Consider the following 20,833-nt stretch of genomic DNA (forward strand, 5'->3'; position numbering starts at 1 on the left):
CCTTAATAATCGAGTAAATGTGCAGATAACAGTTTTGGTCATTTCTTTTATTAGTACTTATTCATCATTATTTATATGCTATTGGAAAGTTCCATGAGGTTATAGTAGTTATAATTATAAACATTTATTAAGCACAGAGAAATACAAAGCTTAAAAAATGCCATCTATACATGAAGAGGCCAACATTTACATGTCTAACCCAGACCTCCACCTTCCCTCAACTCTATGCTCACATATGCACCCTGACGTCACCATCGAATGTCTGATGAACATCTCAAATTTGACATGACTGAAAATGACCTTTCTCCTCACACCTGTTCCTCCCAACACATTCCCCATTCCAGTCATTGGCATCTCTATGCTCCAGTTGTTCTGATCAAAGCCCCTGGAGTCATCCTTGACTCCCCTTTTATTCACATATTCATTCCTTCTCTACAGGGTCCATGTTGTCAATGCTTGTCTCTTACCTTGTCTGGCTTTGCGCCCAGACTGAAGCCAATCAACAGCTTCCATTTCCCAGGCCACAGACAAACCACAATGAGTCTCGGGAGTTTTGTTTGGAAAAATGGGGAGAGTGATATTCTTTCATGTTTTTACTGAATGGGAAAGGTCTACAGTTCCAATGGTGGTAGATGGCCATACTTCAACTGGGAGGGGAGCCAGCCTTGGTATAAAGCCATCACTATACATGACAGAGCAAAAGGTCATTGGATGCTGGATTAATAAATTTGAAGCCTCCCCCACTCTGGACTTTCCAATCGCATGAGCCAAAACATTTCCTTGTTGTTTAAGCCAGTTTTAATTAGAGATTTTGGTTTATGCAAGTGAAAGCATCTTAATTACTATATTAATTGGGTATTAATGAGGGTGATTCTTGGAACAAGTCTTCATGTTATTCTCAATGTGTTTGATATATTTTGGTGAAACGTGGAATGAGTCGTTTCCAAACCTCTCTCCCTTTGCCTATGTTATTCCCTCTCTTTGGAGTGCCCTTCCCACCATGTCCTCTTGGCAAATCCCCTTCCATCTTTTAAGACATAACACAGATGTCTCTTTATCTTTTAGGATGTTATTGATTTCACATGGTCTGTTTTTAAATGCTGGCTCTGTGGATTCATTCATTCATTTTTTTCATTAGTGAGATGGTCATTCAGAAAATATTTATTTGGTCTCCTACTACATGCCTGGCCTTTGTCAGAAACAGAGGTCATGTGATCCCTTAGGGAGTTTACAAATGTTATCTAAAGACAAGCAAACAGTAATTATAACATGGAGAGGTCCATGCGGAGAAACCATAAAAGTCTGGGTTCAGTGGGAATGTAGTAGGGTAGACTCTGATCTAGTAATAGATCAGAGGGGATGGGTAATAAAGCTGAAGAAAGCCTTCCTAGAAGATGTGATTTCTACACAGTGATTTAAGAACCAGTGGAGTTAGGAAGACAGGGAAAAGAACAACTTAGAAAGTGGAAGAGTTTTCCCAAATGTCCAGCAGCATCTGGGCTCAAGTCACTTGGAGGCCAGGGGGTGGGGACAGTGTCCAAATGTAGAGTTCCAGAAGGAATGTGGTGAGAAATGATGATAGAGAAAACCAAACCAACAGGGGTGTTGCAAGGCTTACTAAGGAATGTGGATTCTACTCTGGGGACCAGTAAAGGATCATTGATTTGTGCTTTAAATGATCGAAGGGGCTGCAGAGAGGAGAAAGATCTGGAAGGATATGTGGTGAGAGTAAGGAGACCAGTTAGAAAGCATTGGATCTGGGCCTCTGTGGTGCAAGGGGTTAAGTACTGCACTATGAAGCAATCCGCAGCCTCTGCAGCACAAGTTCAATCCCCGGCCAGCTAGGGAGCTACCCACATGGCGAGGCAGACCTCTCCTGCCTTGCCCACTGCTCCCCTCAGCAGTGTATTTCAGTCAATCTGCCTGTTCTGTTCCCCACTCTGTCTCTGGTGGATCCTCTCACCCCTTGCATCTCTGACCTGTACCCCAGCTCTTGTATGCATAAATAAATAAATCTTTAAAAAAAAAAAAGAAAGAAAGCATTGGAGCTGTGTCATCCTCATCTCCTATTTGTCATCTCTCCTGAGACATCTGATTAAGAGGAGACTCAGAACTTACAGGGGATGAAAAAGGCACTGAAGTTTGGTACTTGCAGTGCCCAATCACCAGGAGGAACCTCATTTTGGATCTGTATGTGTGTCTTAGTGATCCGAATGGTCAGTAATAACTGTAATGGGCATGACGCAACTATCAAATAAATAATACTCATCAACTCAAATGCCACATAATATGTAGAAAAATCCAACAGTCATTTGTGGTTCTTCAGCCAACTCCAGATTTTGGATTTTGATCACCAAAAGTTTCATTGGAAATATTGGACATGACAACAGAGGAATGTATTGCTTCAACACTTGAGTTTATTAGCGCTTAGAGTCAATGGCCCCACCTCAACAGCTCCTAACATGGGGTGAGGGTGAGCAGAATGTCCTCTCTCACAGTTTCCAGACTACAGAAGTTGAACCTGTAGAGAGAAGACAACACAGAGTCAACTCCTCTGGAGCGTGGCTGGCGAGGTGGGCTTGCATCCAGCCTCTCAGTCCGAGTGAAGGGCAAACTCTGTACCCAAGACCAGAAGTTGGCTAAGGGAAGAGCAATTCTGTAAAAAGGACTGAGTTCTGCTATCCAATTTTATTTCATGGTTGTGCAATGCCAGAAAGAGGAGGTGTCACTGGCTACCCCAAAGAACAGGGAGAGTTAATTCGTCACATCATGAGAACAGCTACTGAATGTGGCATGTTGTCAACCAATGCTAGCAAGGAAGTAAGATCAGTCGAGTGAAGTGAAATCAATCAGAGTAAAAATCCTGAGCTCCTAGTGTTATATTGACTGGTCATACTTACTTTAATTCTGTAATTGAATTTTCTGGATTCTTAGCAATGGCTCCTTCATTCAAGGAGCTCACTGGGCTTTGCCCGAATATTTCCCACTTCTAAGACATTTTGGAAAATTTCAAAGCTGTGAGCTGGAACAATTTCAAGGCTCCATTTTATTTCTTTTCTCTTGGAGCTCACTTTCGTTTGTTGTCTGTTGCATGTTCAGTGTCTTGAAAACTGTTGTTTCATATGTTTTGTCTAAATTTTGTTCAGTTGGGAAAATACATACGGCTTCTGTTACTCCACTTTTGCTAGAATCAAAAGTCCTCTCATTGGGCTTTTATGAGGACTTAATGACATGATGACAGAATTTGGCTTCATACACAAAATTCTTGGGCTAAAATTGGTGTTATTATTATCATCATCAGCTACATTTTCTGGTAGTTCATCATGGTCAATATCCTTTGGCTGACATGTACTTTAGTATTGGTTAGAGTGAAAAGTTGACCTTGTCTTCATTAAGAAGGTCAATGATATAGAACAGTCTAGCTTGTATTCCTTCAGTTAAATGTTTTCCTGGCAATTTAAGTGACAATTTGGTGAACCCAAGAATTTTAGAGCAAATACACATACTAAACACAAACATAGCACAAGGCACAGCTGCTAAATGAAATCATTCTTTTTCACCTTAGGATCATGAAACCAGATTTTCATTTGAACACTTGACTTATATCAGATAACACAACAGTCATCTACAAATCTATCAAAATTGTTTTCCTAAAGTTATATACTTTCTCCTAAGGAAACAAAAGGTATTAGACAGCAGCTGTGACTAGGGTGTAGGTGAACCACTGTAGGAGATTTAATTTAAAGTAGACTTTCATTAGGAATAGAATTATAAATGTGACTCAATACTTCAAACTTCTTTGGATTTTTATTACTTACGATTTCCCATCGTTTCTTTCCACTACGATCTTCGATGCTCCTACTCTGGGTAGAGTTGGGTTGATAACATTGTTGTACCAAACAAATTTAACTTTTTGCACATCTCCAACATCCACATCTGAGTCAAATTCATTGGAATGAGTACTGTCTGGCCTGAGAGAGCCCCTGGGGAATTGAGAAGTTAATAAAATCATACCTGAACATACAGAAATATACATAGAAATATGTACATACACACTTCTAAACCAGCTTCCACTGTATCTCTAGTAAGTTGATCGATAGTACCCTTGTCTTTCTACTATGCTAAGCAAGTACAAATATCTTTGCTAACTCAGTGGTAGGTAGTTCATCTGCCATCAACAACTCCTATTACTTTAAAGTTATCCTTATTTTAATAAAACTTCAAACATAATTCTCCCACAATTTAATAAATGATGATATTACTATATCATCTTTCCTCTGTTGTTTTATGGCAGGGTAATTATTTACTGATAATAAATCAGATGGTATGCGTCAAAGTAAATAAGAGAGGCTTTCTTGGAAAATAGTATAGAAAAAATTCTGAATTCTAAAATATATTAGGGCTCAGGGCTGGAACAATCTTTCCCTTTTAATGACAAAGGGCAATGCTGTGCTTCCATGTGGTGATGAAGAAACACTATGTTCATAACACACATTCTATGGGCAAAGCACTCCAAGAAGTGTAGAAGTAATCAGGTTTTTTTTTTTTTAAACATTCTGCCTTTTTATTTATTTATTTATTATTATTTTATTGTTTTCTAATCTTCTTATTTAAAAAAAATATTTTTGGGTAGAAGAACTGGGGTATAAGCCAGAGGTGCAGGGAGCGCTGGGTGGGGGTGAAAGGATTCACCAGACACAGATTGGGGAGCAGAACAGGCAGACTGGCTGAAATACACTGCTGAGGGGAGCGGTAGGTGATTCAAACGGGGTCTGCTGCACTGTGTGGGTCAGCTCCCTGGCTGGGGATCGAACTCATGCCACAATGGTGATAGTGTTGAGACTTAACCTCTAGGTCACTAGGGAGGCCCAGTAATAAGGTTTTAAAAAGAAACTTAGAGTTATATTTTACTCACTTGAAAATTTCATACTGCTTAGAGTTTCCTTTATCTCCAAACAAAGAAACCAGCACGTGTCCAGTAACCTTCTTTCCAGACAGTGTGACAGTCACCTTGTACCTCCAACCTGCAAGGGGGAAATATTTGCAAAGTATCAGCTCACAGAGAAGATACACTGAAAACAGGTTAACTCGGCATCCACCACTGTTGAATTTTGAATAATTTATAGATGGCATCTGTGGTTCTTCTAATCAAATAGTCATAGAAATTCCTTTATCCAAATGCTCAGAGGACAGGCATTGAGGGAGGAGAGGAGCAAGACTCCTGCCAAAGTGAATAGACTTGGAACCAAGGGATTAAGTCCTATATTGAAAAATTTAACCTAGCAATTTACCTTTGAATGTTAAAAATTAGCAAAGAATAGTAGAGTGTAACATTGCTGAGATCACCCTATTTGAATACTATTGTCTTTTGTCTAAATAGTCTCTCTCTATATTTTTTAATTCTATAATTCAATGTTTCACGGCCTTTGGAAATGTGTTAATGATGGGAACCAATTTATGGTACTCGTCAATAGTGAACTACAAGTTTTTGCCCTTTAGAGCTAGCTGGGGCTAACTTTGGGAGAGGAAAATACTTGACTCTAGTTTTTGAAGTGCAGCTAACCCTACTTACTCCCATCCAGAAGTTTCTTCTTTTATTACCCAGATGGGGAACATGGAGAAGAGTTTTCCCCTTGTGGAGAGAACATGTGTCCCCATGTCTCACCATCTCTGCATCCTCTACTTCTCATGGCATCTGCAATCCTAAATAGCTCTTCTTAAATCTATTGAGTCCTTCCCATTCCCACAACCTCTGCGATCTGAATCCTGGATTACTTTTCTGCTTGGACAAAATTTCAGAATTTTGCGCAGTGAAAATTTTGACTGAACAGCAAGACTGGAGCAGAAGATTCCTGGGGCTCCTGAACTCAGTGCCAGCGTGGAATGTGAAGGATTAATTTTTTATCATTAAATGTTTAGCCCCGAAATTCTATTCTGCCACCTAAAGTAGTAGGGGTTACATTGAATAAAGCATTGAATGTATTTTTCCATGTTGGGGAGGGGTGTTTAAAACTTGAACAGAAAAGCAATTTTACCCATTTTTACTTCACTGGACATGATAAAATAAACTGTATTAACAATTTAAGGCAAATAAAATAAAGACTTACGGGAGAAATTGTGGTTATCACCAGTGTTTAGATAAAATTTCTGGCCCACTCCACTTGTTCTCCCAGGGAATCGGTCAGCGTAATGACCCATCTGGGGGCAGCCTCCATCTGGACAGGGGAAGCACTTGTTCTAGAGAAAAATAAACAAATAATGAAGGGGGATGCCCTTTCTTATAATAGTGCAGCATCTTCTCTACATGTTGCTGTAATTCAAATATTTTAAAGCCAATTCTGTTCTGATGGTAAAAAAGGACTTTAATAGGGGCTCAGCAGGGTTAAAAAGGTACCTTAAATTTACATTAATGAACCAGTAATTTCATTGTTAAATAGCACAATACAAACAAAAACATAAAAAAATCACAGAAGTCATATATATGCATCTTAATTTAATCTTGTCTTTTTCATCTTTCTAAATTGCTATAGTTGCCACCCCCCCAACACCTGTAGCAAGGGGTAGTTAGAATTTATTTCAGAAAGATTACAGAAGAGCAGGAGGTGATAATCAGCTTCTGATATGCAAAACATGACCCATTAGGAGAGTAATAGGCTCAAAGTTCAGGTTTTTCTCAGTCCCTCTAGCTCCCCCTTAACATATCACCATCTGAGGGATTCAGACCTCAGAGTTCTCCCCTTGTGGAGAGAAAATGCCCCAGCTGGCACGAAGGGTTAACCATGCAGTCGGGGTCTGAGACAAATACAGAAAAATGTCCTCTCTCTCTCTGGGTCAAAGAATTGTGGGAAAGAGAGGGAGAGGGAGGAGCCGAATGGGAAGGACAAATACCACAATTTCTGCCATCCAGGGGCAAGGCTGCCCCACAACCCAGGCAGAGGTGGACTCCATGGGTCAGGGGCCAGACGGGGACCGGCCAGACTCAAGGTCTCCATCCAGTGAAAGCTCAAGGGAGCCCCAGCCAGTTAGGAAGACGCGGCCTAGACCCTCTGTGGATATTCCTGGAGTCAGAAGAACAGACACGCTCACTCGGACATCACCACAGACATCAGTGGGGTCCCTATCAATGAGGCGAACCCTCAAATCCCCCCTTCTGCTCCATACAGACACCAACCCCCACCACCACACTCCCCTTGCCCAATACCAGCTTGGAGACAAGATGATGGGGTGGGGGGAATGATGGGGTGATGGGATGAGGAATCTATAAAACTGAGAATCTCTTCTTATAAGAGTGTGTAGAAATGGTTGAGAAATCATGGAATTAAAGTTGCTGAATGGAATGTGTAAAAAGTGGAGTCAGGAGGCCGTGAGGCATGGAGCATGCACGTCTACCCCGCCTGGCCACAAAGGTCCTGAATCCACAACCGCCTAGAGCATCTCAGCAAATCAGCATCCCCACACCCAAAGGTGGGAGTCTAGAAAGACAGCACCACGCCTTCTGGAAGAGGCTGATAAACCTTCAGGGTCTTGACTTCAAAGAGGTCACTCCTTTGCCTGCACTAACCAGCATGCAAGACAACCTCTTTTTTCCACACTTTTCTCCTCCCCTTTCAGAGAATATTACTGCTTTACCTTATATAAGGCAACCCTGTCTGTTAAAGTTTTGTATATTTTCCAACTTGTGTGTTCCCAAATTTTCCAAAGACCTCAAATAAGCCTGGGTTTCACTCCCTGATACAGTTCTGACTCACAGCTGAGCTATTCTTTAGCAAGTGTCTGAGCATCACCCAAAATACCTTATCACTATCGAAATAAATGCCCATGACCTAAAGCATCCAGTGTGGTAGTTATAGAATAACATTCACGATGCAATCAGGTGCAGTGAACCCCAGCAGTTACGAAAAGTGACGATCACCAAGTCTTTAGGTATAAGGTGGACGTTACTTACTGCGCTGAAAACACTGTAAGAGGCACAGGCGTATCCAGCAAAGCCATTAGGGTGAAGGATGCTGTCAGCATAATACTTGTAGCTTCTTAAGTGATTACAGGCCACAAAGTCACGAGTCCCTTTGAAACCACACATGAGTACATATCAACAACAGGTTTTATTTTTCCAAATTAACGTCATAATCAGAATGTAGTTATTGAATTGTTTTCTTTTACTCATTAGCATTAACTCACAAGTTAACACTTGTCAGAAGTCAAAAACTAGGTAGGAAATATATTTATGATTTATGATACAGACTGAATAGGTACTATTCAGATGATAATAGTGACACCATTGCTAAATGAAGTGGAAAAATGGCTTTAGAAAGAAGAGATGAGTTGGGCCTCCCCAGTGGCACAGCAGGTTGAGTGCAGCGTTGTGAAACTGTCTGCAGCCTCTGCAGCACGGTTGGATTCCCGGAGGGACAGGGAGCAACCCACATGGCATGGCAGACCTCTCCTGTCCCCTCAGCAGTGTATTTTGTCAGTTTGCCTGTTCTGTTCCCCACTCTGTCTCTGGTGAATCTCACCACTCCTGTGCCTCTGGCCTGTACCCCAGCTCTTGTATAAAAATAAATAAATCTTTAAGAAAAAAAAAAAAGCAAACAAAAGAAGAAGAGATGGGTCCATATGGATGTAAGTATAACTGAACAATGCTTTCCCTGAATTAGATCCTGGGGAAGTTGACTGACCACAAAGATTTTTTTCCTATCATCTCCATGCCCACTTCCCCCAATGAAAACCCTATCTTCCAGATATACAATCAAAAGTCTTTCGTATAGACAACACAAATTTAGCAAAACAAAGCACAAATTTTCCCACAAGAAAAGCTCTTCGTGCACAAAATGGTTTTACCTTCCCAGATGCCATCAATGTCCACAATCTGAGAGAGGATGTTTTTCTGACATCCAGGCATGTGCAACCCACCATTTGGAAAGAAATCCAGGTGGCCTGCAGTTTGGCTCATTCCAAATCCTGAGTTTAATATACGAGAAAGGTGAGGTTCATGTGTAGAATGAGAACACTGCCAAATGGACTCCTTAAACACTCTAGGAGAGAGATCGGAGGAACTCACCCAAGTTGGGAATGACGGGGGCAGCATCTGTGTGAATTACATCCACAAACTGGGCATCGCTGGGGTCCAACCGGACTAACTCAGGTGTGCCTTCAAAGCAAGGCTCAGCTGGATCCAACCCTGGAGTGAAGGGTACATGCCATGTTAGTGTCTATCGGTGTCTACGTGTTCACCTTCTTGGTCAGTTACTGAGTGACAGCTGCAGCGTGAGTCACACATGAAGAAAACTTGCTCTTCTCTTTCTCACCCCTGGAACATTGATGTCTAATTTACTATTTGCATTAAAATGAATGTTCCTCACACTGTAGATTCGGGCTCCACTTATGATTGCTTAGTTGCTGGAACAATCCTGATCACTAGCAGCAGTTACAAGGAAAAAGTCAGACTCTGGGTGATGCTGTTCTCCTAAAAGCTGTTGAAATTGTAAACTTAGTGCGGGGCCTCAGAGGCTGAGGCCCACACTCCACACAGTGCTGACTGAAAACAGGTGATCCTGAACACTTAAAATGAGGGGAAAGAATATTGTTGGCAGAAAATTAACAATGCATATTCTGGATGTATTCCAAATGTAACCAAAAAACATATTCAAAATATGAAAAGAATTAGGAGCTCGGAGATGGAAGGCGAAGTGGAAGAGGAAAGATGATGTTGCCTTGGATCTGGCAAAGTCTTTCTGAAAAAGTTACAGGATTTTTCGGGACCTGGTATCCAATATGTGATCCCATTGGTTAAATACAACCTGTTGGGGGTTTGTAAAAGAATGGTTTCTAATCTAAATAACAGCCCCTGGGGCTGGCAGGTGAGGACATCCTCACCCTCTGCTGCCACAACTCCAAGGCCACGGGCTGAGCTGTTGAGGTCTGGCCTAGTTATTGATTGCGATTGAAGCAGAATAGAAGGGATCACATTTCTTTGAGCTCTTTGAGTTTAATTCTACTTCTTCTTTACCCCATTTTTATGATTTCTTCTACTCCTGAAACTTGTCCTATGTGAATGCCCGACAAAGGAGAGTAATATGAATAAGGCCTCCAGATGTTCTGAATTCACATAGTCACATGCGATATTTGTATGTTAAACAGGACCCTGTAGACCAAAGATCAACGACAATAAAATACCTCGTGAGGCCTCAGAATGCATTGATTTGAGATCATGTGGTCCAATAAGGAAAGCGTGAACACCTGTCTCCTCAGGTAAAAGCAGGGCTGCCCCAGCTCCCAGCCTCTTAGACACCAGATCACCGATATTTGGTTCATTTTTGCAACTTGTACTGGCTTGACGCACCTGTGATTCGTCCAACGGTCCCATTGGCCCTGCGTCCTGCCTCCCCAGCGGCGTGGGAACCCAGACTGTGGCCGATGATATGGACATTGGAAGGTGAATATTGAAATGCTGACTGTTAAGAGAAGACGTCTTCAGATTATTTCAATATTGCAAACTTCAAGACAGGCACAGAAGGGTTCGGAAACTCTGGAAATGTGCATTTTAAGAAAACACACTCCCCTCCTCAAAGCAATTGATTTTGATGGAGTTTTTTTTCACAATTATAATAGACAAAAAAAATGCATTTATGTTTAAACCAGTGGAAGGAGGGTTCTTTTTTGTTGTTTTATTCTGTTGGGAGAACCCATGAGGGATATAAGGAATTGTTATCAGAGAAGAGGAAGCAAGTCTTTGGGTGAGACAGAAATAATGGAAGCAATTACTCAAGCCCATTCAAGTTTATTATTTTCTATATTTTTAGTTCCCAAATCAGATTAACTTGTTATTATTGTATTTTTCTTAAAAATCAAAACAAAAAACTATTTTAATATTGAGCTTGATGTTATCATGTCAGCTTGGTTTAATAACTGGTGAAATTAAAAGAAATACTGGGGGAATTCAGTGGAAAGAACATACCCAGTTGCTTGAAGTGTATCACCTTAAAGAAAAAAAAACTAGTTTCTTTATCAAAAGTAGGTCTATAATAGCCTAATTCTAACTTTTTTAAAAATTTTCCTTTTCAAACAAGAGGAAAGCCAAATCTCAGTAGAGAAATGTCTTCATCAATGATCAGCCATGGAATGTTTTGTTTTTTGGTGGGGGGAAGAGAGTTTAGAGAATAGTGCGCATAAGCTTTATACAAACCCCCATGTTGTTACCTGAAGAGTCTCAATAAAATAGGCCACTTCTGCCCCCACAACCCGGATGTTCTGTGAGGCCTGTGTGTAGCCAGTTCGGGATCCACTTTTCCAGTCCACGCAGATGCAGTTCACACTTTCCACCTCGAAAAAGTTCTGGTGGAAGAGACACAGTAAGCAGGCAGGTCATTCAGGACTTTTATTCATTATGAACATTTGAGGACTAGGAACCATGTCCTCCTTGACCAATACAATCTCTCTTCAGCCCAAAGCAACAGCCACGAATGATCCTTCTAGTCTGCTATGGATATGGAATCCCTTCCGAAGTTTAATGTTGGCACCAAAATGGCCACAGGGAGAGCAGGACATTTGAGATTTCTGCTGTAATAGATGCTCAGACACTTGTTTCAGGAGAAAATGTAGACAGTGTGGTCCAGGGTTGTCATGTCACAGGACTGCCCTGTCTCACAGGAGTGCACCCAGCACACCACCTGCCTTGTTTGCAGCTCTATTTTAAGTGCCTCCAACAGTTTCTGGCATGTGGTAGGTGTTCGATATCTGTTTGCTGAATGAATAGATAACCGAATAAAGGTAAAACTATGTCACTACCCCTTAAATAAATATTTTGAAGGTAAAGGAGGAAGTTTTTCTAGGATGGAAACATTAATTAAAGTTTTTAATGAGCATGTTTTATTTCACATCATATGAAAGCCATAAAAGCTTAATCTACCAGCTATCTATTGGCGGGGGGGGGGGGTCAATGATCGTCTTGTGAATGTTAAAGCTTTCAGGAATTTTGCCTGTTTGAGTTTGTTTTTGAAAAAAAAGAATTTAAAGAAAATGAAGTAACCTTAGAAATTATCTCCAGCTTTTTGATTTTATAGAGAGAAACATCCAGAGAGGGGAAATGATCTGTTAGTGTCATGGTTCACTAAGCTTAGAGTCAGAATTGGAACCCAGGACCTTTAACCTTTTAGTTAAATCTACTCACTTCTCCATCATTAATTAATGCAACAGTGTTGTTAAAACCAAATCAAGTGCAAGAAAAACAGGTATGTGCTTTTGGGGTCCCAGAAATAAATTGTATACACGTATCTAAAAACCTACATTCCTTCTGAACTAAGAAAAATTTGTTTTTTCTTCAACATTGTATAGAAATTTATCACTATTCTGCTCTCCTTCATCAGCTTTAAATTATTTTGAAGGACATATTATGGTTTACTGATTCCTTCTAAACTCATTTAGGCTGTCTTTGAGATCTGTGGATACTATCCAGAGTTGACTCAGTTCAGCTTTGATTTGAGTCATAAGCAGGTCTGAAATGACACAGGTTTAGAACAACCTTTTTTTTTTTCCCTCGAGAACTCTGATGAAATGACCACGCCTTATGCCACAGCTGGCCATAGAGGCTTAATAAATAAATGGATTCATGATGAAGTTCCTCAAGCACTAGCAGTTACTATGAAAATTTGTTCTGCTTAATCTTCTGTCTTTTAATTCTTGAGTATCACAGAGCACACAGCCAAAGGTAAATGAAAAAAAAAAAAAATAGGTCACTATTGTTGAAACAGCATAAGCTGGAAATGGAAACCCACATTGTTTTCCTAGCTAATGCTGCCATAGGCCATCAGAGAGAACGTGAAAAATCACAAGAAAATACTTAGATTGGGCAAAGTGAGTCGTGTTAGCTCTTCATGTGGAGAGATAAAATGAAACTAACATTTCATTGGCACAGCGACATCTGTTGCCAAACTTTTGAAATATCTCTGTATTGGTTATTAAATAATCACTACCCAGAGCCACCAAGTACTGTTCCAGGACCCCTCCACACCTGGCCACCTCCTGGCCTCCCCTGGGAACCGCAGGCCCAGCAGGGTCACATGATTCTGAGTGTCATGGTCCTGAATGGTTGGAGCCTGTGCCTTCCTCACTGTTAATTACTTTTCTGGGAACAACCTTCTCCAAGAGATTACCAAGGCTCACCTTGCACATGTTGGCCAGCCAGCTTTCTTCTCCCTTATCTATGAATCCGTGAATAATGAAGCGGGTTTTTCTATCAGTTCTGAAATTGGAGGCTGAGATAGTTGTTGGATCTGCAATGAGCTCCTATTTGGAGGAGAGAAGTATGTCATGACAAGTTCCCTATAGTATCCGGTAGAACTGTTAACACGTGGAGAGAGGTGGCAGGTCAGGGAAGCTGCCGGACTTAGGGACCTTGTGAATAAGGATTCTCCCATCACAGCCAAGGTATTCCCAATCATCACCGTCACAGCTTTCTAGACATCACGTTATTTTTCAGTTGTTCTATTTGGGATAATACAACTACTATAATATTGGTGATAAAGGCCTTGTGTCCACACAGTTGAAGGGCCTGTGTGTCAAACTATGTTATATTATATAGACATATATAATATATTGGGAGTTTATATATAGTATTGGAAGATATTTTATATATGTATGTGTATACATTATGTGTATATATATATATATATATATACACTATTTGAATGGTACCATAAAGGTAAGAGAAGAATAATATCAAGTTAATGGATCTTTTATGAGCAAGTTATATAAAATAATACTTAAGTTCACTGCCCTAAATATTTCCAAAGATGCAAATTCCACTCTTCGGTTTTTTCCCTCTTGAAGCCTTCAAGTTCAGTATCCTTATCATATAAAGCAAATGGAACTTAGTTCTGAAAAATGATGAGTCCTCTTACTTGAAAGTTGTTTGGGTTCTCATTAGTGTACATGAGGAAGCGGGTTTTGACATCTTCTGGAGCCCAGGGCAGAATTTTGAGGGGTCTTTCTGCAATTCCCGCCCATGGGATATCATCGCTGAAGCAGCCGAGTCTTGGGAAGCAAACCTCCTTTCCTGCAATCACCCAGAAGCGGTTCAAGGACATCAGTTTAACCAGAATGCTCTTTTAAATAGTCTCTCTGCCAAGATGATTAAGTTGCAGTTTGTGGCATGTTTTCTTCTTCCACATGCCCCAACATCTTCCCCTTTACACTCACAAAACACATTCCATAGACAACGTCCCCTTAAAGATAGGCTGCGGCCTCCATTTCCACTCCTAGGATGACGTGGCTCCCCTTGTATCTCTGGACAGTCCTGTGCCTGTTTTAGGCCCTCCTCTGAGGTGTCCTTCAAGGGCCACTGATAATCAAGAAAGTAGTACCCACGTGTCCCCAGGGCTTGGGAAAGGAGAGAGGTGCCCTCAGCTCTTGTTACCATCTTCTGACTTTGGGCTTTGGCTGGAGAGCTTAAATTTTATGTGAACTCCCAAGCTTTATATCTCCATCTGACTAAGTGTTTAGGTCTGTGATCTATGTTTGAGGGACATCCCAGGTTCCCATGAAGAAAGGGATGCTCATTAGTATCCTGTCACACAGAAAGTCCATGGCTTGACACAACTGTAGGTTTGACTATTACCCCATAAAAGAATAACACAAAGGTAGGTTTTCCAGGAAGATAAAGTCTAGATTAATAATGGGAGGGAGTTGGAGTAGTAGCTGTTGTGGGGGCTGCTTTTCTTGAAATCTTACTACATTTCAGAGACTGGGCAAGATGAATTATAGGATTTATCTTACCTAAGTGACACAGTCAGTCTGTGAGAGGAATGGTTTTATGCCTATTTCACAGATAAGAGAGATGTTAAGAATTTTGCTCAGGGTAATTAATACAGTTGTGTTTGATGGAACAGGGTTCAAACCCCACACGTGACACCAAGTTAGTGTTGCTAGATTTAGCAAGTAAAAACACAAGTTAAATTTGAGTTTCTCATAAAATATATAGAAGAAAATATAGGGAAAACACTACAAGACATACATCTCAGAAACATCTTTAAAGACTCATCACCCAAAGCAGTGATAGTGCAGGCAAAGATAAACACCTGGGATTACATCAAACTGAAAAGCTTCTGTACAGCAAAAGAGACATTAACCAAAACAGAGAGACACCCCACTGATTGGGAAAAAAATTTTGCACTCCATTCAACTGATAAGAGACTGATCACAAAGATATACAAAGAACTCACATGGCTCAACAAAAACAAAATAAACAATCCAGTCAAGAAATGGGCAGAAGAACTTAAAAGATATTTCTCCAAAGAGGAAATGCAAATGGCCAACAGGCATATGGAAAAATGTTCAACATCCCTTATAGTCAGGAAAATGCAAATCAAAACCACACTGAGATACCACCTTACACCAGTGAGAATGGCACATATCAAAAAAACAAGCAACAACAAATGTTGGCGAGGATGTGGTGAAAAAGGAACTCTCCGACACTCCTGGTGGGAGTGCAAGCTGGTCCAACCACTTTGGAGAGCTGTCTGGAGGTTCCTCAGTCTACTAAAAATGGAGCTACCATACCACCCAGCAATTCCACTACTAGGGATCTACCCAAAGGACACAAAAACATTGATTCAAAAGAACACCTGTACACCTATGTTTATTGCAGCACTGTTCACAATAGGTAAAACCTGCAAACAACCCAAATGCCCAAAAATAGATGACTGGATCAAGATGATGTGGTATATATAAACAATGGACTATTATTCAGCCATCAGAAAAGATAAACTCATGCCATTCACAGCAATGTGGATGGAGCTGGAAGGAATTATGCTCAGTGAAATAAGCCAGAAGGAAAAAGAAAAATATCGGATGGTTTCACTTATAGCAGGAATATAGGGGAACCCAATAAGACATCAGTGTAAAAAATATAATAACAGTACAAAACACCACAAAGCAAAAACAGAAATTATAAACCAGAGACATCCTGCAGGGAAGGAGGAGGGAGAGGGATCAGAGGGAGGGAGGGAGGTGCACAGGGGACTGAGATGATGGTGCACAGGTGCATTGGGGAAGGAAACTCTATGGGGACTCAATCTGAGGGGGTGGGGGGAAGCAAATATTGTCTAAAAATAAAAAAATAATAAAAAAATAAATTTGAGTTTCTGATAAACAATGAATAATTTCAGCAGAAATATGTTGCTGCTATTGTTTATCTGTACTATTTGTTGTTTATCTCAAATTCAAATTGAACTGCCTTAGATTTTACCCGGCAACCCTACTCCAAGCCCTTGTGAGTTTTATCATGCATCTTTCTCTCTTAACATCACCCCCTTCCTTTAGAGTGAAGCAGTGAATCTCCCCCATAAGGGATTTTTTTCTTACCTAATACTGCTCCCAGCAGCAGCGAAAATGTCCAGATTAGCAGCATCTAAACAAAGTTAAAAATATGATTGAGTCTCACTAAACACATTTTTAAAAGATTGGCATAATTCAAGTTCAGTTAGATCTGGGGAGAAAATGAATCAATTCCGATTAAATTCGGAAAACATGTTCTTGACTCACCGTGGCAGTTCCGCCAGGTTCTGCGCACAACCAGAGAGCACCCAAAGGTCCTTTTATAGGCAAATCTTATCTTTTGAGCGGCTCCATGGAAAAGTGTCATAAAAAGAGAGGAGGTTCCAAGGATGTATTTCTAATTTTAAGCATAAATAAACCCAGATTGATAGAGCAGGTAGTTTTCCACAGCGCTTGTAGAAAGTTGAGGATAGAATCAACAGGAGCAGTTCTCTTCCAATGAGATTATATAATTTTCAGAATCACCATGATTTCATTGTAGTGAAAGTTCTAGCTGGTCCCTTCAATTCTCTGTGCAGGTCTGTGGTATATGTGAAATGAAATTGTTTTCACAGATTTGATAGTGGCATTCTTAAAAACAAATACTAAAAGCTTACCAGTTCATGCAGCTTTTGTATAACCTTGCCTTACTGCAAAAAGCAGTGAAGTAGAGGTCATTTCTCAAGAGAGTTCATTCCTTTTAGGAAAATACTTGGTATTTTATTTTGATAGTCCACAGAGCTAATTTATTTCTCAACAAAATATGGTGAGAAGAATAAATGAACTGACAAAAAGAAGTGAGGGTCCTTCTGAGATCAGACAGATTGGAATCAGTGACCCCACCATCGGATGAAATTATGAATAAGAGAAAAATAATGAAATTCTACTCAGGGTAAAAATGGTCTGGGAAAATTAATCTGTTAGAGAAGAATTTGCTAGAAAAGAACTGGGATGCTCTTAGTTTGTGATAGATTGCTTGAAATAGATTTTTAAAAAACTGTAAGGGATACCATCATTTTAAGAACCCAGAGCCATTTAGCCTGTCAGTGTCACAGACATAGCTTGAACCATACGAAATTGCCACATGTGTGGGTAAAAAAATGGTCAATTAATAATTCAATATCCTGACAAAGTTTCCAGCTAGAGGAGGAAAAAAAGCAACAAAACTATTTTTTTGACATTTTGCAATATGTTTATTATTTTGGTTTTAAAATATGTTAAATAATAATTTAATTATTTTTTTCATTTTTTATTGAAGTATCGTTGTTTTACATCTATGTTTTGACAGTATAGGATTCCCCCCCCTCAGCAACAAAATTATTTATATGTCAGGAAAGTTTGGCAAGGGTGATGGTAACTAGCACAGAAGGCATAAAGAATTTACCAATTGGGGCCTCCCCTGGTGGTGCAGCAGTTGAGCGCTGGGCTTCGAAGCTGCCCACAGCCTCTGCAGCGCCGGTTCGATCCCCGGCCGCTGGTGAGGGTCCCACATGGCGTGACAGACCTCTCCTGCAGCTCCCGCTGCTTCCCTCAGCAGTGTATTTTATCAGTCTGCCTGTTCTGTTCCCTGCTCTGGCTCTGGTGAATTCTCTCACCCTCCTGCGCTTCTGACTGTACCCCCAGTGCTTACATAAATAAATAAATAAATAAATAAATATTTTTTTAAAAAAAAGAATTTATCAATTGGAGCCCATTATATGCTAGCATTTGATCCCTCAGAACTTTTCTCATTTGACTCCCCTCATAATCAGTAGCAGATCTTAAACTTGGAGGAGACATAATCATACAAAATGTCCAATTTCCATCTTAGATGGTATAATAAGACTTAATCCAGAATCAGGCAAACTTTATTCAATATAGTTTGTAGAATTTGAACCAAAAGTCACCAATTTCTGAAACAGTAATTTGAGTCTATGAGAAATTCTTTCATAAACTGAAATAGGTTCAAATTTTAGAATATTTTGGGAAGATACAATTTCCCAAACTGTTATAAAAGCTAAGAGGGGAATTATACATAATCAGCAGTGTATCATGACAATTCTTGATGAATGACTCCCCCTAAATTCAATCTTGCTGAACCTTTGACTGGAGTGTAAAATTTTATCAAGTGTATTGTTTCATTCAGACCATGAATGTGCTATCTATGGATGTCTGTTTATAGAGTATGTGGTAGAGATTGCTGACTCATTCCTGCAGGGATAGATTTAGCTTCTATGACTTGCAGGGAAATGTGCTCCATCATCAGTTCTGCCCAATCAGATATGGGTACACAGATGTGCCCTTGACACCCCACACTCATCTCTCCTGTGCATTCCTGTCCAGGGCTTGGTGCAGACAAGCACAGTGAGCTTGAAGACCACATGTTAAAGCCTGCAGAGCTACAAGATGGAAGGAGCCTGGGTTCTCGACTAGAACAAAGCTACCCATAATCATGAACACCTGTTTTGAACTTTGTATGAACAGGAAATAAATTCTTGCTGTCTTAAACCACTTATATCTCAAGGCTCTAACAACTAGCATCATCTTATCCAATAGAAGTTATTTTATTACACAATGATTTCTCTTACTTCCAAGAACAGTTCCGGTACCAACCATTGAATCTTGGACTATAAATTTTACCACGAGATTTGGATAGTACTTATGCCTAACATTAATACACTGATTGGTTATGATTTTGTAATTCTTGTTGCAAGAATTCTCTTTCCTGTTATTTCCTGAATTATATATAAAGATGAATTGCTCATTTCTTCATTCCATTTCGGTAGAATTTTAATTTTATTTTTAATGGGGATTTTTCAGCTGTGATGGCTGTTGTTTCACCAGCAATACGAGGCTAAATGATTCTTAAGTGTTTAGTGAAAATTAACCAAGTATTGCCTGGTGCCCTCAGAATCAACTTAGGTGTAGCTAGAGCAGTTCTGTGTGCTAGATGCACACAGAAGTAGATTGGAACTAAACTTTACTGTCCACCAATCTCGATTACTCCTCACATCTTGGGATGGTAGGCTAGAAAAAGGATTCTGTAAAGGGTGAGAGAACCATGGCAGTCTTTTCCAAGGTGTTCATGGTCTTGAAAGCGGACTTTCATAAAAAAATAAAAACACTAGACTTGAAAGTTTCTAATCCAGTAGCTATGTTTGTAGAGGAGTTAAATATTGACCTATGTTTAGGTTCTGATTCTGGCCACATTGTGAGACCAACCTCCAGGCGAGGGAAAGTAAGGTCTAGGACACCTGTGTAGCCAGATAACCAGCATGTTAGCCAAATGGGGTCTCATTTACTTAACCTTTAGAGATTCTGGTCTCCCCACTTCAATCCCCCACCATGCAGCTCCGTCTGCTGCCAGCATTCAATGTGATGGAGTGTCACCTCGTGGGGCGGCAGCATTGGGAGCAGTGAGGGATAGAGGAAAGACAACTCAAAGTCCAAGGAGAGACAGAGAGAGAGAACCCAGAGGCGCTTGCATCTCAGGGAGTGCAGCACCTTTTTCTAGGGCAGTCTCACATTTATTTGGGATCAGGTTTAGTTCAGAAGGTGGGCAAGTGTATGGTGGGATATGCGGAGGAATGTGCATGGTGGGAATATGTATTGGGGATGCACAAATTTCTGGCACAAGTTAGGGGGACTGAATAGGGGCTGTTGCCTGGGGGGCTCCATTGTTGCTGCTGATCAAAACATCCTCTCTCTAGTTTCTGTTTACACTTCACTTCCTGTCAAGGTGGTCTAGCTGGTTATGTTAATCTGGTCATAATGTCTGCCCAATATTTCTAACAGATACTGGTTTTCCAGTATGTTCCTCCTACCAAGACTTTTGTCCTGGTGTGAGGCCCCCTGCCTGACTCTATGTTTTAGCTTGACCAGCAGGAACTCTGGGCGCCAAGACAATATTCTGAGAACAAGGGGGACTGGGGAACAGACTTGCCACAGATTCTTAAACTTCCCTGAGAGAAGCTGCTAGCAATCTCTTGGGAGGCGTTGCCTCACATTGTCCAGAGCAAACCTTCTCCCAAATGTGAGAGTTTCCCATTCACCCAGACTCAGGGAGTGAAATTACAGTCAACCCTTCTCCATTATGCATGAAGATGGTTTATTTTATGGAATAGAATAACAAACATACTTAAAATTTTATAACATTAATTATTTAGTTGTACATACTTTCTAAGTTTTTGCATTTAATCTCCCACAGAACCTGTGGAAGCTTTAGCTATTTTTCTTACGAAGTCAGTGAGACTCAGAGTTTAAACAACCTGCCCAGGGTCACACGGTTGGAGGGACAGATTCTTCCCACCAACCCCAGATGATTTGTTTGTATGAATGCACAGAAGGCCATGTTCTTCCAGACTGTTAGTCTAGAGTTGTTCTAAGAAAGGTCAAGAACAGGAACAGCAGGAAGCGATAATATGTGTGTGTAAACATGTGTGTAAGACTGAGTAGCTGTTTTCCAAAGTAATATCGCAACATATTTTTATCACCTGTTTTAATATCTCATTTTTTTTATTTGTATTTTGCTTCCCTACTTCTAATG

At 40.4% G+C, this 20,833-nt stretch overlaps 1 protein-coding gene across 1 annotated transcript; it reads right to left on the reverse strand.

The window, feature by feature from the left end:
* Positions 1-2,411: 2,411 nt before the first annotated feature.
* On the reverse strand, positions 2,412-16,566 carry LOC119233749 (pancreatic triacylglycerol lipase). Its single transcript, XM_037496357.2, has 13 exons — positions 16,537-16,566; positions 16,357-16,402; positions 13,896-14,050; positions 13,159-13,281; positions 11,197-11,331; positions 10,340-10,451; positions 9,059-9,178; positions 8,839-8,958; positions 7,946-8,064; positions 6,108-6,237; positions 4,916-5,024; positions 3,819-3,983; positions 2,412-2,521 (listed from the first exon to the last, which is right to left on the reverse strand). Exons 2-13 carry the CDS (start codon positions 16,400-16,402, stop codon positions 2,458-2,460), a joined length of 1,398 nt encoding a protein of 465 aa, XP_037352254.1. The 5' UTR covers positions 16,537-16,566; the 3' UTR covers positions 2,412-2,457.
* Between the last annotated feature and the right edge of the window lie 4,267 nt (positions 16,567-20,833).

This window comes from Talpa occidentalis, unplaced genomic scaffold, assembly GCF_014898055.3.
Source record: "Talpa occidentalis isolate TD23 unplaced genomic scaffold, MPIMG_talOcc4v2.1 talOcc4.8, whole genome shotgun sequence".
In the NCBI taxonomy this organism is placed as follows: domain Eukaryota; kingdom Metazoa; phylum Chordata; class Mammalia; order Eulipotyphla; family Talpidae; genus Talpa; species Talpa occidentalis.